Raw genomic sequence first — 23,407 nt, forward strand, 5'->3', positions numbered from 1 at the left:
TGATACTGCTTACAAGGTGCTTTATACTGAACTAAAAGAAACAGCTTCGTCTCTGGCACAAAAAGAAACATCCTGCATGACTTTATCTGGCTCGGTTAACTTTACATCTAGCACTTTGTATTGTTATGGGCCGTTTTATGTGAGTATATGAGCAGAGACAAATGGAAAATCTGTATGATGTGAGCACCAAAAACACTGCAAAATAAGGACAATGTTTCAACTCTATAATATAGTCTACTATTCACTTAAGACATGCTGATACTTATAAACTGACCTGGGACAAAAATACCAGATTGAGGCCTCTGGTGGTTTCTTCGTAAATAAGGGATTACTTTCACCACCACGATCCCCACTAATGAAATTTAAATCCTTACCTTTCCTTTTCAACTGAACATATCTTAAAAACATATCTATGATTGATCAGAATGATTTCAAAAGCATAGTGCCAGTCCACCATTTTAATCCACCCCCCCATTCCTTTGCCTGTTCTTTCTCACCATCACTTTCTCTCCATTGTGGGCAGAGATTGGTATCAGTACCAGATTTGTGCAGAACTATCACGCCTGCAACATCAGAGGGCTGGCCCTGAATGCATCTGGTTTTATTGCAGAAAAGGTCAGCATTTAGAGTGGGGGGAATCATTCTATCGCAGCTGGGGAGAGGGGAGAGGGGGCATCCTTGGAAAAGACAGAGGAGAAAGGGAAGAGGGGGTTGTGTCCAGGTAAGGAGAGAGGAGACATGAGCGGACTGAACTCAGTCTTGGGAATAAAACCATCTGTGCCAACAACAGATAAGGGTTTGACTCCTGCCCACGAACATCTGACTGTCTTCACATAGTTCAGCCACTATAGATTCATCGTGGACAAACTGGTGAAGTTGGTTACCAATCATCCTCCGCTTCCAGCCGCACTGTAGGAGCTCTAATCCAATGTGATAAGCCAGTGCACTAGCAGCAAAGTATCCAGTGTGGAGGGACCACTGCCTCCTCAACCATGCAGAGCCAAGACCTCCCTCTGACTTCATGGAGGTGTCTGCGTGGATCCCAAACATCACAAGCCCCACACCCCATTCTCTTTAACAGACTTGGGTTTGAAAATGACAGATATGGCTCTGGATGGGAAGAAGAAAATGTGGTGTCTTGATGTTTCCAACTGACCTGGGATAAGCCAGAACGGATATATGGCTGGATAGGCAATGAGACTGAGATATGGGGTCTCCATCTGACCGATGGCTTCAAAGAGATGTGGTGTTGGTCTGCTGAGGCCCCAGATGAGGCTTAAGACATAAATGATTGAATACCAAGATGACCTATGGTATTAATGGTGTCCAGGAAACAGCTCTCCATCCACTTTTCCATTCCTCACCTCGCTTTGTGCAGCAGAAAAGATGTTTGGCCCTCAACGGCGTCCAAGAAATTCTGTTTAAGAAGCAGACAGAGTGACGTGAAACATCAACCCTCCACCTCATCTAAAGGACATAAGCAGTGCACTTATTAGGCCGAGCTCTTTTACTTGCTGCAAAGATACTGATGACAGCCATAATGTGTCTGGTTGTCCCACAGGGCACTTTGCTCTGGACTGTCCCAATCACAAGACTAATTGTATAATTAGGCCAGCTCCGTTGGGGATGGGCACCTTTTGGCCCTTCGCAGACACTTGCCATGGTAAATGACAGTATATCTCACGAACTATCAAAGCTTATCTATCTTAGTGACACTAAACCTTCAGAGACGGTGATATTTTATTAACATGACTGATAGTTCGCCAAAAAAACTAAAAACACAAGATGTAACTCTCAAGAGGGCTGTATTTATCACATAATGTGGGGTAATTATAAAGGGCCAGTGTTTCGATAATCTGCTTAGTTTTAATAACATTACTTATTTTTACAGCAGACATTTGAGTGTAACCCGTTTTCCTCTGGATGGTGAGAAGAGAAGCCTGCAGATTATGTATTCATCACTTCGGTGGGAGGCTGCAGAGTGGTGCTTTTCTATCAGAAGTGAATTGGTCCTGAGGAGAAACGCACGGCCCCTCCCCTGTACAGACACGAAGAGTGCTTATTTCCCTACTACAGCCCCTCCTTAGATTTTCAGCATCACCATGCACATCATTATCGTTGTCAAAAGTTGTGCGCGGAGTATGAACTCTCGGTGATGGGGGGCTGTGGCAGGCGCTGCCCGGGGGGAGCCGGGAGGAGGAGGAGGAGGAGGAGGAGGAGGGGTGACGCGCAGGTGTCGGTGCTTCAATTCTGACCGGCCGTGGCGAGGTTAGGACACCTCTCCATCCAGGAGGGCCCCATAGGTGCCCTCATTACGCAGGCCCCCGTAGCACCGAGCGGCGTGCGCATGGAGAGGAGAGGTGCGACTCCTTACGCTGAAAGTGTTCCTCTCTCACCTGGCCTCTGTCTGTCTGTCACAGCTCCTATAGGGAAGACTCCCAATATGAATTATAATAAGCATAATAACAACCCCGTGGTTGCAGGAAAGCTGAGAGGGTATTGGTTAAGACGAATTATTACAGCCAGTTAGGCAAGCATCAATTTCACGACGCCTCTGAGATGTCACAGAAACTGAGTCATCACTTTAAAAAAGTTCGATATTCACGCGAATCCTGCTCTGAGCTCGTTCCTCCTCAGCCGTGACTGTATCCGCTCCAACAAGTTTTTAAAAGATCCAAATGGAAATCTTTGCAGCGCAATCGTTGCCGCAGATCCCCTCTTCATGTTTTATGATGCGCGAGTGAAGTTTCTCCAAACTTCCCCGCCGCACACTGAGACGGAGACTCAAAGGGCAAGTGGTGCTTCATTAACCGTATCCCCATTTACTTTAGACCCCCCTCCCCCCCGAGTCTCTGAGAGAGCGGATTAATGTCAATTACCTGTCATGTCGCAACACCTACAATATGTTCTGTCGGCTCGGGCTTAATGGAAGCACGTCGCCTTTTCCTCACAAACACTTTTTACAATCACTTGTAACATCATCACTACACCATTTCTTTATTAGAAATGAAAGAAAAAAAAACTTTTAGGTGCCAGTTGTTATTCTAATTTCTTATATTTGATGAATTTTGATGATTCTGTTTTCTGAGCTGCAGTCGAAATGTTTACTCGAAATGTGGTTTACTATCACAAAAAAAAAAAAACAACAACAAACAAACTGCCATTTATCCCAGAAGTTGCTCTGAACAGCGTTTGTATGTGAGGGAGGAGGGTTTGGGTTGAATGTTATCTGTCATTTTCTTTCTAACAGGCGAAGGACTAATCTGCTTAAACCATTGAAACAAACGACTAATTAGGCACACTTTTAAATGACCAAAATTGTGTATAATTGTTTCCTAAACCCCAATTAGCAGGCTGTTTGGATTACAACAAGTTTGAACTATTTAACAAGATAATGAATTCAGGCTAGTTGTGCTTATTTATTGTGTTTCCATAAAGTGGATTCCTCTCTGATACAAACGAATAACTGTCACCGGATCAGTAGACGTGATCTCCCTCTAAAGGGCTGAAATAATGGACTGCGACGCGTGATGACCGTGCTAAACAAGAAGCCAGAGGACTGCACAAAGAAAACACCATCCAGCTCGAGGACCAATGAGGGGTTTCTTTCACTTTTCAATCACTCCTAGTCGTGCCCGGGATTAAGAGAGGGCTCTTGACTCTCTCTTTCACACAAAACCAAGAGTGCTTGTCAGCAACTTGAAGGAAAAAAGAAGAGAATAATACGTGAGTCCAGGGTTATCGTGTTTAATTGGATTAGATGGTGTCATGTTGAAGTCCGGAGCATGACAAACAAGAGATAGACGGGAAGACGGCCGGGATGTTTATACCCGTGTCCCGTTTGGGAACTATTTCTTAAACCAAATAGAATATTAAAGATGTTTTATTTAGATATAAAATGGCATATAAATACCCCGAAACACTCAAAGAAATGGTGCCTGTCTTGGTGTGCCTCCCATAAAAAGAAGTGAACCACGCTGAGAAGTGTGGCACTGGAGAGGGTTATATTGTCGGGATTGTGTTGTTGGCTGTGTGCTGCGCTCATCTGTGCGTCAAGCAGCGGCGGCAATAACAAGGTGCGCGCAGCTGTGTGTGCAGGTGCGCGGCCTCCACCTGCTCGACGGCGCGCACACACACACACACACACACACACACACACACACACACACACACACACAGAGAGAGAGAGAGAGAGCGAGAGAGAGAGAGAGAGAGGCGGGTGCAGATCAAAAGCTCCGTTTTCGATTGTGCAGAGAAATGGGAAATTATCACCGAATTCACTTTCATCAACCTTTAAATGTGCAAAAGATACTTATTGACAATACTTCTACCGAGGGGGATTCATTGCAGGTCAAAGGTTTAAGAGGAATAACATACATTTAATATTTGGTTGTAAACTTTGAACTCTGGACCCTGAAGTTGACACACCCTTTTATTTACCAGTGATCCCCTGCGTCAAAAGTTGTAAGGGTCGTCTGGGTGTTTCGCACCGTTTTGCTCAAAAACCCCATCACCTGAGAATGGAAATAAATGTGGGGTGAATGTCGACGAAGCCACTGTGATAGAAGATGCTCAGATGTTGACACCGTCCAGGTGAACACGGTAGAACAAAGAGGCAGAGAGCAGAGCAGGCTCCAAGGATCAGACACCAGACATTTGGCTGAAAAGTTACAACCTTTCCCGGTGGACTACTTCTTTATGTTTAGAAGAATGTTTTAATCACGAAGAGAAAGTATGCAACCCGTCATTCATCTGGCATCGGCTTAACATTTACTGCCCAATTAGCTTTTAGAGGCAGGTGTGAGATCTGATCTCCGTTCGTGTCTGTGCGGCCGCAGACCTCCGCGGAACTGCTCTCTTTATGAGGAGCCGGTGCTTTTGTGGGTCTGTGTCGGTCGCGTAAACTTTCTATTGGTCTGTCTTGTCTTGGTGCATTCAGGGACAACAGAGAACAAACAAACAAAAACAAGACTCATGCGCTAGTCTATGGAGGCGCAGTTCTCTCACTTGATTCAAGTGGGGATGCTGTCCAACATGTGCGTGAATTGAGAAATGCGCGCGTGTGTGTGTGTGTGTGTGTGTGTGTAACGTCAAAATGGCCTATACAGTCCATCTGACTTGAGTTGTGAATCAGAAGAAATACAGCCCGACATACACGAGCGGTTATTGTTTGTAAACAAAGAAGGCCAGAAATAAAAGAATCAACTTGTGCCGCAGTGAAGTTGAAGACAGCAGCCAAACATCTCGAGGAGACTTGGAGTCACATCTGACGACAGATGGACACTTGAGGTAAAAACAAATAAAAAAAAAAATAAACAAAAAAACAAAACAAAACAAAAAACAAAACGAAAAAGTTGCAGAGACTTTTTGTCGCTCTGTAACGAGTCTCATTACCATGTCACCCCTCCTCCCCGACACCCTTCCTCACTCCTGGCAACAGCAGACAAAGCGGGCGGATTTTAGTGGTCTCCGCCGGGGCCGGGCTGCCTTTGATCTGAGCCCGTTAAGGAGAAGGAGGTCTGGGGGGAGTCAGGCCAAGAGGAGGGCTGTGGAGGAAGGTAAAGTTACCTCAAAATATTTCTACCTACATTTTAAAAACAGTAATCTGACTAGAATTGAACTTCCTTTTTTGTGTGGGACAGCATTCTTCCTAATTCGCACAGGAGACAGCACCTCTGGGTAAGATGCTGCCAGCCTGAGGTCGCTTTCATTTCTGTTAACAGGGCTATATTATTAAGTTGACCCGCCAGGTAAACACACCCGGGGGCAGCCTGGACTTTAAGGGAAACGGACCTCCAAGAACTGAACTCTGCAGGAAGCCTGAAGGACGGGCCTTCAGATGTAGAGGCCTGGACAGGTTTGGTGGGTTAAATTAAATAGAGATAGCCGCCTCCCATCACCTATAGACCTACAGCAGGTGGGCAGCTACAGCACCACAATATCAATATACCTGTCTGATGAAATATCGTCCAAATCTGACCTGCAGAGGCATAAAAACTCCACTAATAGGAATGAAATGAAATGTAAAAAAAAACGTGTTTTATTTTGAAAATTAATGTTATTTAGCTTTACATGATGCTCTGGGGGGGTTAACATTAAAAAGATTTATGTCACAGTGTAAAGGTGAGGTGTGTGAGCGTGGGAGGGGGTGGGTGGGTGGGGTGAGTTGGGATCTAACATCCCTGATCCTGATTCGTGCCACGCCGCTCCGTCCCCCTCGGACTGCTCCTGCTGACGGGGACACTCAGACAAAATGTCTCAAATGAAGTTAGTAATGGTCCACATGTGCCAGATCACTCAGGCAGCACAGACAGGCCGCGGAGAATCTCATATCATGCAAACGCACTGAGGGGAAAAAAGGGAGGCTGGACATAAAAGACTGCGTTAAAAAAAAACAAAAAAACCTGCTTTTTGCTTTTTGTGATTTCTGAAGAAAATACCAAACAAATATTCCTCTAACATACGTTCATATTCAGATACCAGAACAGCCATGGACGCTCGCCTGTCATTGCACTATAGAAAACGACCCAGACAAGATGCATAAAAATAAAAGGTAGACGGTTTCCATTAAATTAAAGCACAGTTTTATAGCCCGTTCGTTTCAAAAAAAAAAAAAAAGAATACTATTTACTCGTAAATTACATTTAAAAAAAAGGTGCAATCACTTTTCTTGCAGCAGAATCATTTTCAAATTCTACAATCCCACATTTGTTATTTAAGAAGAAAGTAAAATGCCTAATTTATTTTTAGTTTAAAGCCTTTTTATTAATATTTTTAAAAGCAATAATTGACAAAGAAAAAAAAAAATAACCCTGAACATTAAGAGCTGACTGTCACAATTTCTCAGAGGATGGCCTCTCGTAGCCACTTTGAAACGGATCTCATTTATTTAAACGCTCTTCCTAAATATTGAAACAGAGTTAATTAGCTTAAACTAAATGTTTTATGTTGAACAGCTCTGCACACGTTATGTTTTAAGCCATTTTAGCTAATAGGTTTACACTTCTCAAACTGTGCTGCAGCTACAATAACGAGGTATTTTATTGCTTTAGAATAATCTTTTGCTGCAATTACTTTGTCATATATTGTCATTAGAAGTCTATTAAAACATCAAGTCATTATTTGGGCATCCCCGGGCGGGGAATTAGAATAAAACCATCTTTGCCACACGGGTCCCATTTAGATTAATGGAAAAATATGTAAAACATTTCGTTTTAATTTTCCTCTGACAGTGTTTTGCATACATGCATTTTCTCCGCCTGCGCTGTCCCTCATAATTTATGAAAGCAATCTCGACCACCACATTACCGGGCTATGAAATACTGCTCGCAGCCTAATTGATTCCCGTCACAATTTTGTGAGGTTATAATCGTGTTAATTGTAATTTACTCTCTCAGGGAATACCGGAGAGATGTATTTAAATAAAACTGCCGAGCGGACGGAGAAGATTATATCAGTTCCACACATAATAGAAATGTCATGTAGAATTACACAGTGGAGGCAGACAAGGATGCATTCCTCTAATCAACAGAGATGTCACTGAGATCTTTTGCTTTTTCACATTTCATTTTCATTTCCCCAAATGTTCTGGGACTGCAGTGATCGCAGAGCAAGAGGAGCTCCATGAAGACCAAAGTAGAGTCGTTTGTGTCACCTTTCATCAGAGAGGGGAGGGTGAGAAAGTGTGGGTGTTTGTGGAAGTACCACACAAGAGAGGGCTTATTGGATGCAACGAAAAAATGATAATATATGTGGCACATAAAACACTCAGGGGATGTTGTGTTTTGTTAAAATATAAACTGGCCAAATCATTTCCTGATCGTCCTCAGAAGAGTTGCCCTTTTTTTTTTATTTTTGCTTTGTCCCTGCATGATGCCCTGTGCTGCTTCCTCTGCTTAGAGGTCTTCCTTCCTGTCTGTGGGGACACCTGTTGGCACAGAGCAGCTTGGAAAAGCCAAGATGTCCCGTCAGACTGGCCCTCCTTCACCACTAATGTCACCTGGTGAGCCTCTGTTGAACTCTGAGTGCAGGATATTCACAGCCAAGTGCCTATGAAGGACACTGCTCTCACTCAATAGGGACTGCCAAAGTTGTTTTATTAAAGATGAATTAATCTGAAGAAAACACCCATTCTGGCAACTTTTCATTTTAACATATATTGATGGAGACATTTGTTATCAAACATTAAATAAAACCAGAGGGAGAAACTGTCAAACTGTTAAGAAACAGCTCTTTATTTGTATTTAACCATTTCAACAATTAAAAAGAGACAGCACCACAACTTATTCATTCTGCAACTTGCAAGTTTAAAAAGTGTTTCACAGTTTGATCAAAATCCGCAAAACCTGCTTAATGACATAACACAAAAACAAGATACATTATGATTTAAGCAATCAGTACAGGCTACTCAGTCTACAAATTCTGTAACTGACAAGAAGAAACATTTGAAATATTATACCGTTTAAGTCGACCGAGTTGAAGATATGGCTTGTCCAACATCTATTTTAAAGATCTGGAGAACCTCACAAAGTGACTCGACCTGGTTTATTTAATCAAAGTCATACATAATAGCAGTTTTGTCCACCAACCTCAGGGTATAATAGTAGATTGGGTGAAAACAAACAGACAAGCTGAATGTGAATTCACGACAGAAAAAGTGAGCCAGGGGTGCGAGAAATATGTGGCCAAATGCCAAAGAGACAGCTTACTGTTTGGGTCTTTGGCTGGGCGCAGGAGTGGTTTCAATCTTTTTGTCTGGCCTGGCACAGACCACAGTCCTGCCCCAGACACAATAGCTCATACAGTACTGAAGAGAGAGAGAGAGAGAGAGAGAGAGAGAGAGAGAGAGAGAGAGAGAGATGAGTGGATGAGGTGGGGTTGGGGAGGTATGGTGCCTTTCATTACCATGGTCACCAATGGCACTATTAACCATTCAACACCCCCCCAATTATCCTCCCATCCACAGTCAGAGAGACAAAGCCTCGGTCCTGGTCTGCTGGAGCAACATGGCCACTAATCTGTCTCACTCTAACATCACACCCACTTCACTGTCTCTGGAAGTCAGACGTGCACAAGCGCTCCACAGAGCCCCATTGTACTTTTATTTGTGACAACACAACAAATGACTTCACTGAACTTGTTTGGGAGTTCATTTTTAAGCAAAGTGATCCTTTAAAACTGTGGATAAGTTGAATTGTTTTTGAGGATGATGATAAAAAAATAAAAAATAAAATAAACAGGTGAAGTTAATCTAGAAACAATAGCTGAAAATCAAAGTTAAACTCTTGGTGTTAAATGAGAGATCAGTTAAAGAATACAGCCGCAGCATGCGCATGTATGCAGTGTTTATTTTTGGTACAGGTCATGGTGTGTCTGACGCCACACGCCTTCTCCATCAAGACCACAGGCTCACAGCTGCCACAGAGCGAGCTGCATGTCTTTACTAAGGAGGCTGACACAAAAAAGCTAAATCGTGAGTTTACGCACTTCCATCTGTGTTTTTTTAAGTGAGCAAGACTTTGATGTTTGTGAGTCAGGCCCTGGGCAGGGGGCTGAGGCCTGACTGGAAGACTGGGGCCTAATGAATAGATCCACAACAGTGGCTTGTTGTGTTTGTTTACCCTTTTGCCCAGCTGCCTGGACCGTGGAGATGGGAGAGCATTCATCATGACCTAGGAGAGATGGGAGGCATGGGCACACACTGGAGAATGACGTGATGGCGCACACACACACTGCAGAGTGTGCCAAGAAAGTGCCCACACAGGGCAATAATCCTCGACACTCGGTTTCAAGACGCAGATATCTGCTGCTGCTGCTGCTACTCGCTATGTGCAGATTTTATATCGTTCAAAAGGTCTTTTTTTAAAACATAAACTGGACCTCCGCAGCAGAAGTAAAACATTTCAACAATTAAAAAAAAAAAAAATTCACACTATCCACTTCCGTCAGGGAACTTAGTTTGTAAGCTTTTGAGGAGCTATTTTTGTCATGAAACCTGCAACATCTCCAGTTTCCTTTGACCTCTCCTGTCAGGGTTTAGTCGTGTGGTTCCTCACGTTTCTTTTCACCAGTCGTGTTATTTCTCTGGCACCACGACGGAGAGCGTTAGGATGTTCTGTGCCTGCTTCACCGAGGGCATGTCAATCATGCTGCCCCGGAAGGTGAACGCACCCTGAACAGGTCGACAACAGAGGCGAGAGCAGAAAAAAGAAGCATTAGACAGGACGCACACAGTAAATGCACTTCAGACGTTCTCAGATGAAGGATGATGTTTATAGCAGCATGTACGAAAAACACAACATGCCACTTCATAAGAGCCATCATAATATATATTTTGTGTGCATGGGGATGTAGCATAAACATGTTTTTATTTTAATCTGTACTAAAGCAAAGAGGGTGTTATGGAAGAAAATGTTACTGAAAGAAATGCTGTGAATTATACTACTACTTCAAAAAGATCTCCAAGAAACCTCCAGTCAGAAAATGCAGTCAATAGCTGAAGGTGAGAATTATGAAAAACAAGCACCTGTCGTGTTGTAAGACAAAGGGACTGACCCTGCACACACACACACCACACACACCACACACACCACACACACCACACACACCACACACACACCACACACACCACACACACCACACACACCACACACACACCACACACACCACACACACCACACACACCACACACACACACACGGCAGAGAGATGGGTAGGATATGAATCCCTCGGGCGATGCTTAGTAGGAGCAGCCCTGGCAGGGAGAGAGGTGTGGGCAGATTGTGTATTACCTCAGCAGATAGCCCACAGAGCTCAACACACAGGATCCAACCATGCACTAAATTAGGAACAATAATATTGTACACTTAATTGGCCCCAACCCCCCCTCGCCCCCTATGTTGTCTCTGAGAGTCACCCAGGGGTGTACAGTATGTATTCTCTGGGACTACAGAGGTGTGTGAGAGGGTACACAAAGGATCAGCCCGTGTCTCAGAGCAGAGAGCATGCATTTCAGAAAGTTTTGTATAAAAGAAATCCTCTGGTTTACACAGGTCTCTTAATTTGTGAAATAATTTATACATTTGTTTTGTTGTTTTGTGAAGTGAGTGCATCTTTCAACTGATTTGGGAACAATTCATCGTTCTGTCTAAGATTTAAAATGAGTAAATAAGGTTGTAGAATGAGTGAAATTACTGGAAACATCCAGTGAACAACCAGGACAAATGCTGACAAACTATAATGAGCATCATGGGCAGTGTGCCATTTTTTTAGTTATCTGTCCATTTTGCATTTGCATGTAAAATTGATTTCTAGGCAAATATTAAAACCATTTAGACCAAATGGTTTAATTTTAGACCAAAACACTGACGTGATTTTTTAAGCTTTAAAATAATGTGATTTTACTTTTGGCAGAGGATGTTAACCTTACCTTTCCCTCCTTTTGGTGTTGGTCAAAAGCAGCAATGAGCTCTTTGGCCCACTGAACCCTCTCTTGACTGGGGGAGAACTCTTCCTGCACAACCTGGATCTGCCCTGGGTGGATAACCTGCTTACCTGCACAGAAACACACCCACACCCACACAATATGCTAATGATAACAGCAGGCTGGATGTGGCTTCAAATAAAATTAAAATACAAGAGCCATTTGTGCTAAAAAAAAAAAACAGCTTTTACTTGTTGGCACAGAGCTATCAATAACACAGTTTGTGCCAATTACCCTCCCTGATTATAACAACAAAAACATGTCTTTTTATGAAAACTGCAAAAAGCTGTACAGAACTGGACGGAAAAAATAAAAAGCCTGAGAATTTGGAGGGATTGCAGCTGGCACTTCTCCTGTGAGAGAGAGAGACAGGTGAAACAGGAAATACAGAAGACTAAACCGCGTGTGTGTTTATGTGTCAGTATGTCCTACGGCACTGAGATGAGTCAGATGGCCGGTGCAGGACCAGAGGATGCTGTGCATCATGAAGGAAATCAAGTGTATCCTCTCTTTTTGCAGCCCTGCTGTCAAACACAAACTTTGCTGAACGCTTAGTTAGACTTCATTATGAGACAGACGTCTCTTATATCCAACTGAAACACAAGCCAAACATGGAGTGAAAGCTCTGTCTGACACAATCCCGCCCCCCCGCCCCCCCGCCACAGACATAATCCCGTGTACATTTGCAGATCAAACTTGTAGTGATAAGTTAAGGTTATGAAACGTCTGGTGAGAACGACGGCTCAGCGGCAGCCAGCAGGAACTCGACACTTTAGGGCTTAGCTCTGTCGCCGACAACAAATCCTTCAAGGTGGCCGAGCGGGCGGCCTGCACAAGTAAAAAATTTTGCCCAGGAGAGAGAGGCAAAAAAAGAGGAGAGAGAGGGAGAGGCGAGGACGGGAGAGGGAAGGGGAGGAGAGAACCCACTCCCTTCATCCAGCTCCGCTCACCCCAGTTAACCTCAGAAAAACACACACAGCAGTTACACAATCAACACACTGTAGTTGAAGGCAATACAATTACTGATGAGAGAACTTAATTCATTCAACTGCGACTTATGATTAATGGACACCTTTGAGGGAAGTGTGCGTACTATGAAATATGACATTTGGCACGTTTGTGAGTCATTGCAAGTGCATGAGTGGTGTGCGTTTGTGTGTGTGTGGTATATGTTGCACTCGATGAGGAGTGAGGCAAAAAGACTGTATTCCCTCCTCTGCCACCTGTTTTACTACTGAGCATGTTTCCACACTGAAAGTGGCAGGCTTAAATATACTCAAAGAGGGTGTATCTTTGTGTGCGTGTGTGTGTGTGTGTACGCATGTCTGCGTAGGACAACAGGAGAATGACAGAGCGAAGAAACAGACAGGGTGACTCAGGTGCCCTCAGTTACAACCCATTGGTTCCCCTAAAATGCATCATTCATGCCCTCCAGCCAATCCCGGCCTGCCATGTGGTGCTGGCATCCCATTGGAGGATTGCTATTTAGCAAAGTGCTCTCAGGCGAATGATGGGCAGGGTCCTGGGGATGGAAGTGAAATGTGGTCCCTGAAAGCAGAGGATTTTGTGGAACCGTCTTCTATTGCTGGGAGGCAAACATTTATATAAGGATCATCAAGTATTAGCAGCAACACGTAGTTTACAGCAATAAAACAAAGCGCTTATGAAGTAAAAATGCTGCACAATGAAATCCCCCAAATTAATGACCTTCCTCCCCAACTGACTTGATACTTGTCAAGGTTTTGCAGAATTTTGCCTTCACACTGTCGTGGTTACCAGTAAGAAGCACCGGGTGTTTGTGTTTCACCAGTGTGTTCTGTGCTCAGTGCTAATGGGTGCTGTATGCGGCTTAGGTAGTGCCAAGGTCAATTACTGCACAGGTAGAGGCTTTTGGCTGCACCGTATTATTGCTTAAGCACACTCGGGCCAGTAATAGCCACTAACTAAGATTATACAGAGTGCCCATGGCTTGTAAGCCACTAATCCAGCGCTTTGAATGGTGCTGTTCCATATCAAATCTAACAATTTATTTCATCAACCAGCGGGTTCATTAGCTTTTATATTTTTTACCTCATATAAACAACCATATAAACAACACCTTAAGTTCTCTTTTATAAACTTCTATTTGCTAAAAAAAGATGAGCTGAAAATCATTCTGATTCAAACAAGCGAGAACAATTAAAACAGATTATTATATTTGTAATACATGCATACATTTGAGGGACCTTGTGCTAAACATAATATGCAACACATCACATTGCAGTGTGTAAATGCTTCATTGTAGAACTGCAAAAAGACAAATGTCAGTAATTGGTCAGTAACATAGGTGGCAAATGGGGTCATCTGGAAAATAAGTTGCTGTATGAGACAGCAAGAAGCACTCCTACAAGGTGATTTGATGATGGGAAGTGCAGGTAACGTGCGTCTAGGCCAGTGCAACATGCAGAGTGTGCTCAGGGATTCACAATTTTGCATTGTGTCAAGTGCCTTTTTTTCCCCTCAATTTCTTTCCAGTGTGAAAGGTGACGCTGACGTTGTTCTGTGCTATTCAGTGATCTCACATTCGCAGAAAAAAAAATCTAGGTAATAAAACATTATATTATGAGACTCAATGATCAATCATACAGTGGGAAATATGTCAGATTTTGAAATAATAGTCTTCAAGGGATGAAAATACCAGACTAAATATATTTGCTGAGGCAATAGAAGACTGACTGGAATATCCACTTTGGAACAGGCTGTCCTGCCTTCTGTGGTCTGTTACACGCAGTCTGCGGGACACACACACACACAGACACACACAGACACACACAGACACACACATTCTGAAAGCGTTGCCTGGCTACAGACACACACAGAGCGGTGGTAAAGTAGACGCTACCACTCTTTGCTAATAACACCCTTTAATCATACTTGCACATACATGCACATTTAAACACGAGTGCGCACACACACACAAAAAAAATTCACGCTGTCAGAAAAATGTCAGAAAAGCATTTAAGGAGGGCAGCATTGTTCACAATTCACTTCAGCAGCTAAAAAAAGACAAAGACAAGCAGCCAGTTCTAAAATCACAGACACGATGGTCATTTTGAGGTGAGACTTTCACCACAATGAACAACACAAGCACATCAGTGTCAAATGAAAAGCCAGGAGCTGTTCTGCATCCTTCCAACTACATTTTAAAAAACAATTATCAACCAACTCATGCATCCTACTCTCACTTGGAACGCAGGAAGGGCAAGACAGAGTAACAGAGGGGCGGAGGAGTGAAAACTGAAACGTTGGATGTATGCTGCTTGTAACAGGAAGTTGAGGGAAGCCCGTTATAGTGCCGCAGGGAGGAGTGAAGAATATATGAGTTACAAAATAAAAGAGCAACCACTGTGAACGATGTGAAGCAACTGCAGAAATCAGAGGTATCAGGGGTGGACAGACATGTTGAGGTCACATCACTTGAGGTGACCTTAGTTAATGGGACAGGGGCAGATCTGAGATTCAGATAGCAGGAACTTTACCTGTGAAGCCCATGAGAGCTCCCTCTCTGGCCTGTCGCCGCAGCCCCTCCACATCTTTGTAGTCGATGTAGACCAGGTCGATAGCCTGCAGCCCAAATGCTTTGGTGGTCACGACCACCTTCTGCCTTGCGTAAAGGAGTTCCCTGGCATCTTCAGTCCGTGTGGCACCTAGAGAACAGAATATGGGGGTACAGACACATCATGTAGGTCACATGCCACTTAAGATCTCAGAAAGAGGCAGGTGGATAAGAGGTGGAGGTGGGAGGAGAAAAGGAGAGATTTGAGGAGAGTTTGGTTAATAAAGCATGGTCTAGTGGAGCTGTGTGATGTGTAATTTTAATGTACTTGTAGTAAGTGGCCATACGCTACATGTAATCATACGCTCTGAAGTGTTCTGATATAGAAAATAATGAACTTGGTAGAGGAAATGTGTCCTCACTTCACAAATCCCACATCCGCAAATCTCAAAAAAAAAACACTTTTCCTGCAGTCCTTTAATCATGTATTGAAAATAGGGAGAAGGGAAGTGACCTGTCAGACATGCTATTACAGAGCGGCAGTTAAACTTTTGGATTTTACAATGCAATACAACCAGATGTTCTCTCTCTGCCACAAATCCAGAAAAAGAATAGCACATTTGTGGCCAACAAGGAGTGTGAAAGTTAAGCAGAAGGTGTAATAGTTACCTATGCTGGCACAGAAGTCATCAGAGCCAAACACCACGCCATCATGGTGGAGACCAGCCTTGGGAGCAAGTCGACGGACTTCCTCACACACCGCCTGGAGAGAATATATATGAGTGTAATATAAGCTGAAATGACACATACGGAAAGAGGGGGAGAAATGTTGGACACAAATGCTACTGAGTAAATCTAATTACACTCCAATGTTCCGACAGTAGTTTCCTTAGAGTCACCTTTGCAGACAAAGAGCATCCTAAACAGCTGTCATCAAACTACATTCTCTCTAACAAATATGCAAATGAACACATATCTGTGAAAAACTTGTATTACATTTTCTTTCCATAAATATGCCACCTGCAGACACACATACTGTACATACATGAAAGCAAACCAACACAGCCAGGAGCACCAGAGAGGTCTCTTCACTCTTGGACGGCCCGAGACACTTACCTAAGTAGTGTTGGGTTTCAAACCTCAATACTTTTTGAGTACCAAGCAGTCAAATTTTAAACCTGTCCAGTACTGAAAGCTGGCATTGAATACTTGGTCAAATTTATACAGGTTTTCTTATTCTACGTATTTCCTGATTTAAATGTTATTTTTGCTCATTAAAAGACTGTATCTTATTGAGGTTATATAAGTTCTTGTATGGCTACTTTGTATTAAGACAACATCAGTTAGTTTATTTATGTTAAATGAAAAAAAAAATCATATATTGGTACTTTTACTGAAAAATGTAAAACAATAACAAGCCACATTCATTATCGAACAAGGTAAGTGCAATAATAAAAACTAAAAAAAAAATCTGGAATGTGATTGTCTGTGGGGATGAACGTGAAACAATAAGGACGCGTCTCCTGCTTTTGTTGGCCTCCAAATTAATTTCACCACTAGCTGTGCCACAGCGATTTTTCTTTTCGTGCTTGTAACCTGGGGTTCAATCTGGGCAAAGATACAGGGTGTTCTCAAGAAAGCACACAGAGGCACCCCCTGCCATCAAGACACACACACACACACACACACACACACACACACACACACACACACACACACACACACACACACACACACACACACACACACACACACACACACACACACACACACACTAACAACCACAAACACAGTCGCAGAATTAGAGTGGAGAACTAAAAGACAAATCAAAAGAAGGAAGGACAGATTGTTTCTCCCCAAATGGCCAAAACCATGCCCTTTTCCCCATGTAGCTGAAGGTCGTGCTGTACTACAACAGGAGCTGCTTTGAAGCTTGCCAAAATATCATTAAGAACTTTTCTGCTACGATGATATTAAAACAATTCTAATTAAAAAATGTCAGCATGTCTGGAGAGGGATAGAGAGAGAGACGCAGGCAGACAGACACAGAGAAAGGAAACAAAAAAGAAAAAGAGGCTCATTTTGAGAGACTGTCCAGGAGCTTTGAATCCTTTTCATTTTGGACACGTGGAGTGCTCCGCTCACTGACGCAGGCTTTAATCTAAAGTGAACACTGGACTAACAGCTAAATGTCTTACGCATGCAGTTTTTTCGGGGGTTTGTTTGTAATTTACCTTAAAATTGAGCAGGCCCACAGCGGTTTCCACAAAGGTGACCAGGCGCACGGGTTCTGTCAGCGCCCGTCCTTTCAAGTTGTGCTGAAACCTGTCAACAAACTAAACACACAGGGACAATCTCATGCACCACTCATTAACTACACCCACTGTTTCTGTAAATAGAAAACAATAAAGCTCCAAACAGACAAATTAATTTGTTCTCACTACTTTGTACAATCATAGTCATCACATTCATTAGATGTGTGTGTTTTGTTGGAGCACATATACTCTCTGCTGTTACAAAAATACTTTTCAGACTTATGATCAGCTTGAATCCATTTGTGATATTGTTTATAATATTCACAGATCTTCAAGGAAACATTATGTTTTGGTGGACTGTATTTCTGTTCAAGTTCCTGCTCTTCTGTAGAAGGTGTGGTAAAGTGTAGCTGCCACTCTCAGTGGACTTATCAATGCATTATACGTTATATGAATGAGAAAAACAGGAAACCCATACTGAGATACTGAGCTATTGTGTCAGAGTGAATTTAAAACTGGAAGAAAAAAAATGTTCAGGAGTAAAAATACATAAATGATATGACACATCTTTCAAAATCCACTATGGGGTAAGACAGAGAGAGAAAAAAGAAATCTTAACGTGCAAAAACTCACTTTTGATACAAATCTTGACACCTTTATTACCTGCACTGTTCCCATTTCAGTCCTTATTCAGAAACACATCTATGAGGGTTCAAATAACAGAGAGAGCGAGCACAGGAGAGCAGCAACAAAAGCGGGTGAAATGAAATATTTTACATTATCACCAGGGTTCCCCCTTCGTCTGAAGTCTTCTGCTCTACCTTCTTTCATAGACTCTGCACAACTACAGCACTTGCTCCCCTGAGAGTGTGCACGCATGTAAATGCGCACATGCACGCACGAGCACATGCATACACATGGCCAACCAAAGAAGAAACAAAATACCGAAAAGGGGAGAAGAAACAAGATTTGGGATGTCTTTGAGTGTGTTTTACTCCTACATTATTCTGTTTTGCGTCCCCCCCCCCCCCCCTCCATGGCAGGGAACAGGGAGACTGGAGCAACAATCAGAGAGTGATGTGACACTTTGCTGAGGCCTTTATTCTGCACGACTCCTGCTAATATGCAAGCTCACCTAAGTAGGGCTTTAAAACCAAGTTTAATTCTTTGAAGACCAAAGCATTTCAATTTTTTCCAACAGACCAGTTCACAGCTAGCCCTGGACTGCCAGTGGGGTAGCCCAAATTCCAAAATCTATCATCTGGAAACACACAAAAGCCCCCTCCGTCAGATATTTCCTTTCAAAGCCAGTCAAAAAAAAAGAAAAGGAGAGGGCGCAAAAGCTCAGAGTAGAAATGTCTAACTCCATGTCCCCCCTTCCTCGCTCCCTCTTTGACACACCAGGAAAAAGACAGATATAAATAACCTCAGGTACAGCACTGCTATTTTTCTAAATGAAGAGCAAAATAACCCATGTGCTCACACTCACCACTCTTGTTCTCAAAACTGAAAGAGTGGGCCTCCATTGAAGGATTTCAAAAATAGGGGCAATTTTAATCATCTCTCCATTCAATCTCAGTTGGATAAATCATATCTGAGAGATTTGCATAAATACAAACCATCAAAGACTTTTCATCTTCAAAGAGGTTTTCAAGACCCAATAGGCTTTGTACTGTAATCATCTGAGGTCACAACCCTGTGGGAGCAAGGCTGCTATGGCAACATAAAAACTAACGCTGGGGGCTTAGCATAATATCCCCCCTCCTTCGCAAACACAGGAAGGGGTGGGGGGGTCCGAGAGGGAGTGTGAAAAGAGGGTGTAGATAAACCTATTTCTGTGACAGAGGAAACTAGATAGATATGGCCCGTTGTGGGGACACCTAGCTGATATTACACACAGAGATTACCACCAGGACACTGTGCCACGCAAACCCTAACAAGGCTGCGGCGAGCCATGCAGGCTGTTTGGATTCTGCCGGAGGAAAACAAATGACAGCTCAATGCGGCACCACTGGATAGAGAGAGCCTCCTAGCCTCTCTGATTACATGTTTCTGTCCTTCTGCTGTATTCTTCTCTTCAGCTATTATGCAGTTTGGAGGGCCTGATTTACACAGCATAAGACGCACTATAGTGCTTGTTCATTGTTCCTCTGGCGCGTACAGCAACCATTAGCCGTCAATGGCTCTCAAAACTAGGATCCTTTAAGATGTTATTCACTACTGAATTGGGGAAAAATAAAAGAAAACAAAAAAGAAGAAATAACACCTCTTCTTGCCATTCAAAGCCACGCTACAAACAAGCCCTCTGACAATTTTGCCACCCAATCATGAAAAGAGAAGGAGGGAGAGATGGAGCTAGAGAAAGGAGGCTATAGTGGGACAAGTTTCAATTAATTTTCTTCAAAAGGGGGCCAGATTAAATGTTTCCGGCCTGCTGAAGTGTTCATTTCACAGAGGGGAAGCGGAGAAAGGGAATGAGGGGAGGGGACAGGAGGAGGAGTAGAGGAGGAGGAGCGGGACAGGGTGCGATTCTTTCGGTCCCAGTGCACACCAAATAGTGTGGTGGGCAAAGAATGCACACGGCTCCGAATCTGTGTGAGAATTGTCCTCAGACAAAGGAGGGAGTTACGCCTGTTATAGCCCAATAAGGCCTGTCAGTCACACAAGGGCTGCGGGAGAGGAGAAAGGCAGAGCTAAAGGTTTCTACACAAAGGGAAACAAGCAAGTCCATCTTTTAGCGACAAATCAGTCTGGAGGTTCCTGTGCTAATATCAATAAAAAGGGAGAAAAATAAACAAGTGAGGGATTTACAGCGCTGCCTTACAAGAGTGGAGAAAATCAGACACATGCTTAGAACACAGTAACACAGAAAAGCATGTGTGAAGGAGACACAGAAAAAATTGAAGGCACAAAGATGAGATTAGATTAGCATACATGAATGCATCAAAGTCCCATCCAGAGCTACAAACTTGACTCTGTTTCAGAAGCACACATGCACCTGCTTATGCAGAAACACCCAGACAAACACACTGTAAATCAAAAGTGCAAACAGAGTTACAGTGCACTCAGTGGTTTTGCAACAAAGCTTTAGTATAAAGAAGAAAAGAAAATACATAAGCAGGCAATTATCCGCATTTTAGAGCTCTCAAAGTGCTGTGGTTTTCAGCATAAATAATAATAATAATAACAATAATAACAAAAAAAGTGACTTTTATTTTGAGTGAGGAAAAGTAGGGAGGGAGAAACGGCTGAGCTAAGGGAGAGAATAAGTGAACACCTGTCAGCAATTATGCCTGGAAGAAAGAAAGGGCAGCAGGAAATAGATGTGTTCCAATTAAAACCACTAGTTAAAAACTTCCTGCTCCTGCCCCACAACCATGTATGAGTACATATATGTGTGTGTGTGTGTGTGTTAGTGTGTTAGTGTGGGTGTGTGTGTGTGTGTGTGTGTGTGTGTGTGTGTGTGTGTGTGTGTGTGTGTGTGTGTGTGGTGTAACACTGAGGGAAAAGCTAGACTAGACACCCTCCTTTCACTACTCATTACCTCTCTTAATCACCAAACACTGGAACGTTTGTAGCTTGGCACAATAACGAAAGCTTTATCTAAAAACGTAAATTAGCTACTTAAAAAAACACTTAGGTAAACTGCTTGTCCATGTGAAAGTGTGTGCAAAGAGAGAGAAAAAGAAAAGCAAACACAGCTCAAGCTGTGACAGGTTTTGGCAAAAAGTATTTCTGAGCTGAACATCAATAAAAGCACCTTTGAACTGTATTCAGACACAGTGAAGTAGGCAGACAGTAACCTGGTTGCTCCTGGTAAGTGAACCATATGGAGCTGATCAGAAAGACCTACATTAATGATGTCACTGTCTCCTGACCTTTCGGGACCTGACATCCGTACAGCGCCCCTTTATAGAAAGCCAGAGGGATGGCCAGGCCCAGACAAACACCTCTTAACTAGGGCACCAGCCCAGTTAGTATGGACAAATTGCATACAGTAATTGATTAGAACAAAAAATGGGAACAGGGAATTAGCAGACAAATCATTTCAAACATATTTGTTTAACAGTTATTTCATGTGTGTAATTATCAATAACCACTGTAGGAGGGCAAAAGCTTGTAATATCTGGCATCAAATCCAGTCTGTGATACATCTGTGAGGACTTTTAGTGAGAGAGGTGCCAGGAGACCTTAAAGTACCAATTCAAAGGCAACTAGATTCTCTATCTCACTTGCTTTTGACTTTGTACTTCTAGATATCAGTTGGTGAGCTTTCTCATACATACAGTAACTGGGAAGATGGCCTATCGACTTTGACAGTTGAAATACATTTTCAATATAAAAATTTTTCAAAGGAGTGCATGACTAAGGGAACGTAAAGTTAACTGCATAGTTTTATTCATTATACCTATCTGGCCGAGAGCTTTAAGTTTGATTAAATTAATTCTTAGCCACAACATCACACTGTTCAAGGCAGTCTCCAGTAAGTTCAGCAGTGGTAGAAGGCACCGTTGTGTTGTTACAGAAAGCTATCGGGCTTCTGAAGCTAATGCGAAGAAATGTCATCCGTTTCTTGAGCAGCAGCCAAGAAAAACACTCCTGTCTGTCCCTGAGCCCTGCCACAGGGATTGATTCCCACTTTTACTGGGAAATGGAAAAGTTTGTTATGATTGCTTTGAAGATTCCCGCGGTTTCCTCTTACTTACTTACATGACTTTGTGGAACAGCACCAGTGTGTTTTTTAAAAAGACACCCAGAGGTGAAAGAGAGAAATGCCATGGGTATTTTTAGTCTTGTTTAGTTTTTGCATGTATTGCAAGTTTGCGTTTTGTTTAGTTTTTTTGGGGGGTGGAATACAAGCGGGGCAATATTTGTAACTTACCCACTGCACCTCCTGCGTGTCCTCCACTTTTGGCAACATGATGGCAGGAGGGAGAACCTCCGCCTGCAGGATGACCTCCAGGTCAGCCTCAGCTAAGCCACTGGACACCGAGTTCACCCTCACACACTTCTCCGTCCGGCCCAGGTCCAGTTCCGCTAACATCCTGGGAATGGTCTCCCTGGCCTCTGTCTGCAGCACAGGAGCATAAAACAGACAGAAATCATGATTATTTCATGTGATATATTTGGTCAGACTGCACTTGGGAATCATTAATTAATTCAGAAAAACAAGCATAGTTACAGTGAGAGATGACTACCCAAGAATATACTACAAAAGTGCTAAACAGTGGGGAAAAAAAACTTAATAAAAAGGTGGAACTGGATGCAAATCAGTTCCATTCACCAAAACAGTACTGGATAAATTGTTGAAGAATGCAATAAAAGTCCAATTTCCTTCAAGGAAATGATCACTACATAAATTTTATTGACCATTAAGCATGATCATGAAAATAGACATTGCATTACAGACACAAATATGTAATAATGTGTCATCAAAGTGGGCAATTGACAAAGCATACCATCAGTCCCATTTACTCAGTCTGGAATACATAATATCAAGATGAAACATTAACACAACAAAAAAATAATAAACGGCACATCTGCAGTCTCCCTGGACTACAGTTTGTGTATATACAGTACGCCACAAATCAACAAAAGAGAGGCTGCACACTCAACTTTATTCTCTCAATGCAGGCATTGTACAAGCTGAGCAGGAAGAGCGATGAGGAGGACGGAAAAATCAAAGAGAAGCCTGCAGTCCCAACTTCTATCAGTAACACAGTAGCACACGCCGCTATATTCAAACCAGATGCTGGGCTACAGGAATGGAGAGAACGAGAGATGGAATGGGGAGAGAAGTCCGGTGAGTGAGGGGAGAGAGGCTCTCTGGGAGAAATGTGGTGTGAGTTAAGCAGCATGAGGAAACGGTAGCTTAGGAGTTGTCAGGCCAGATCAGAGGCTGGAGCCTTTGAGTACTTGTGTGTGTGGGTGTCGTGGAGATGCTCAGATTGGGATTTTCTTTTTTTTTTTTTACCCCAGTTTCCACTTATCCTACAAAAGAAATCTCTCAAAAGAAAAATACTCTCAAATTGATACTGGGTTTTGGATATGCTTATTCATGACATGAAATGTGGGTAATTAAAATATGGCACGGATGGATGGTGGCGAATGTGGCATCATGCCATGCGATGAAAC

The 23,407-nt window shown here is 42.9% G+C and overlaps 1 protein-coding gene across 1 annotated transcript in view; it reads right to left on the reverse strand.

The window, feature by feature from the left end:
• Nucleotides 1-9,487: 9,487 nt before the first annotated feature.
• clybl (citrate lyase beta like) overlaps nucleotides 9,488-23,407 on the reverse strand; it is a 54,171-nt gene continuing 40,251 nt past the window's right edge. Inside the window, exons 3-8 of the mRNA XM_070915221.1 lie at nucleotides 22,155-22,343; nucleotides 17,252-17,353; nucleotides 15,687-15,780; nucleotides 15,001-15,168; nucleotides 11,429-11,553; nucleotides 9,488-10,171 (exon numbers count right to left, since the gene is read on the reverse strand). Of these exons, the coding sequence (XP_070771322.1) occupies nucleotides 10,076-10,171; nucleotides 11,429-11,553; nucleotides 15,001-15,168; nucleotides 15,687-15,780; nucleotides 17,252-17,353; nucleotides 22,155-22,343 (774 nt within the window). The 3' untranslated portion in view covers nucleotides 9,488-10,075. The remainder of the gene's footprint in view (nucleotides 10,172-11,428; nucleotides 11,554-15,000; nucleotides 15,169-15,686; nucleotides 15,781-17,251; nucleotides 17,354-22,154; nucleotides 22,344-23,407) is intronic.

This window comes from Enoplosus armatus, chromosome 11 (genome assembly GCF_043641665.1).
Source record: "Enoplosus armatus isolate fEnoArm2 chromosome 11, fEnoArm2.hap1, whole genome shotgun sequence".
Taxonomy (NCBI): Eukaryota; Metazoa; Chordata; class Actinopteri; order Centrarchiformes; family Enoplosidae; genus Enoplosus; species Enoplosus armatus.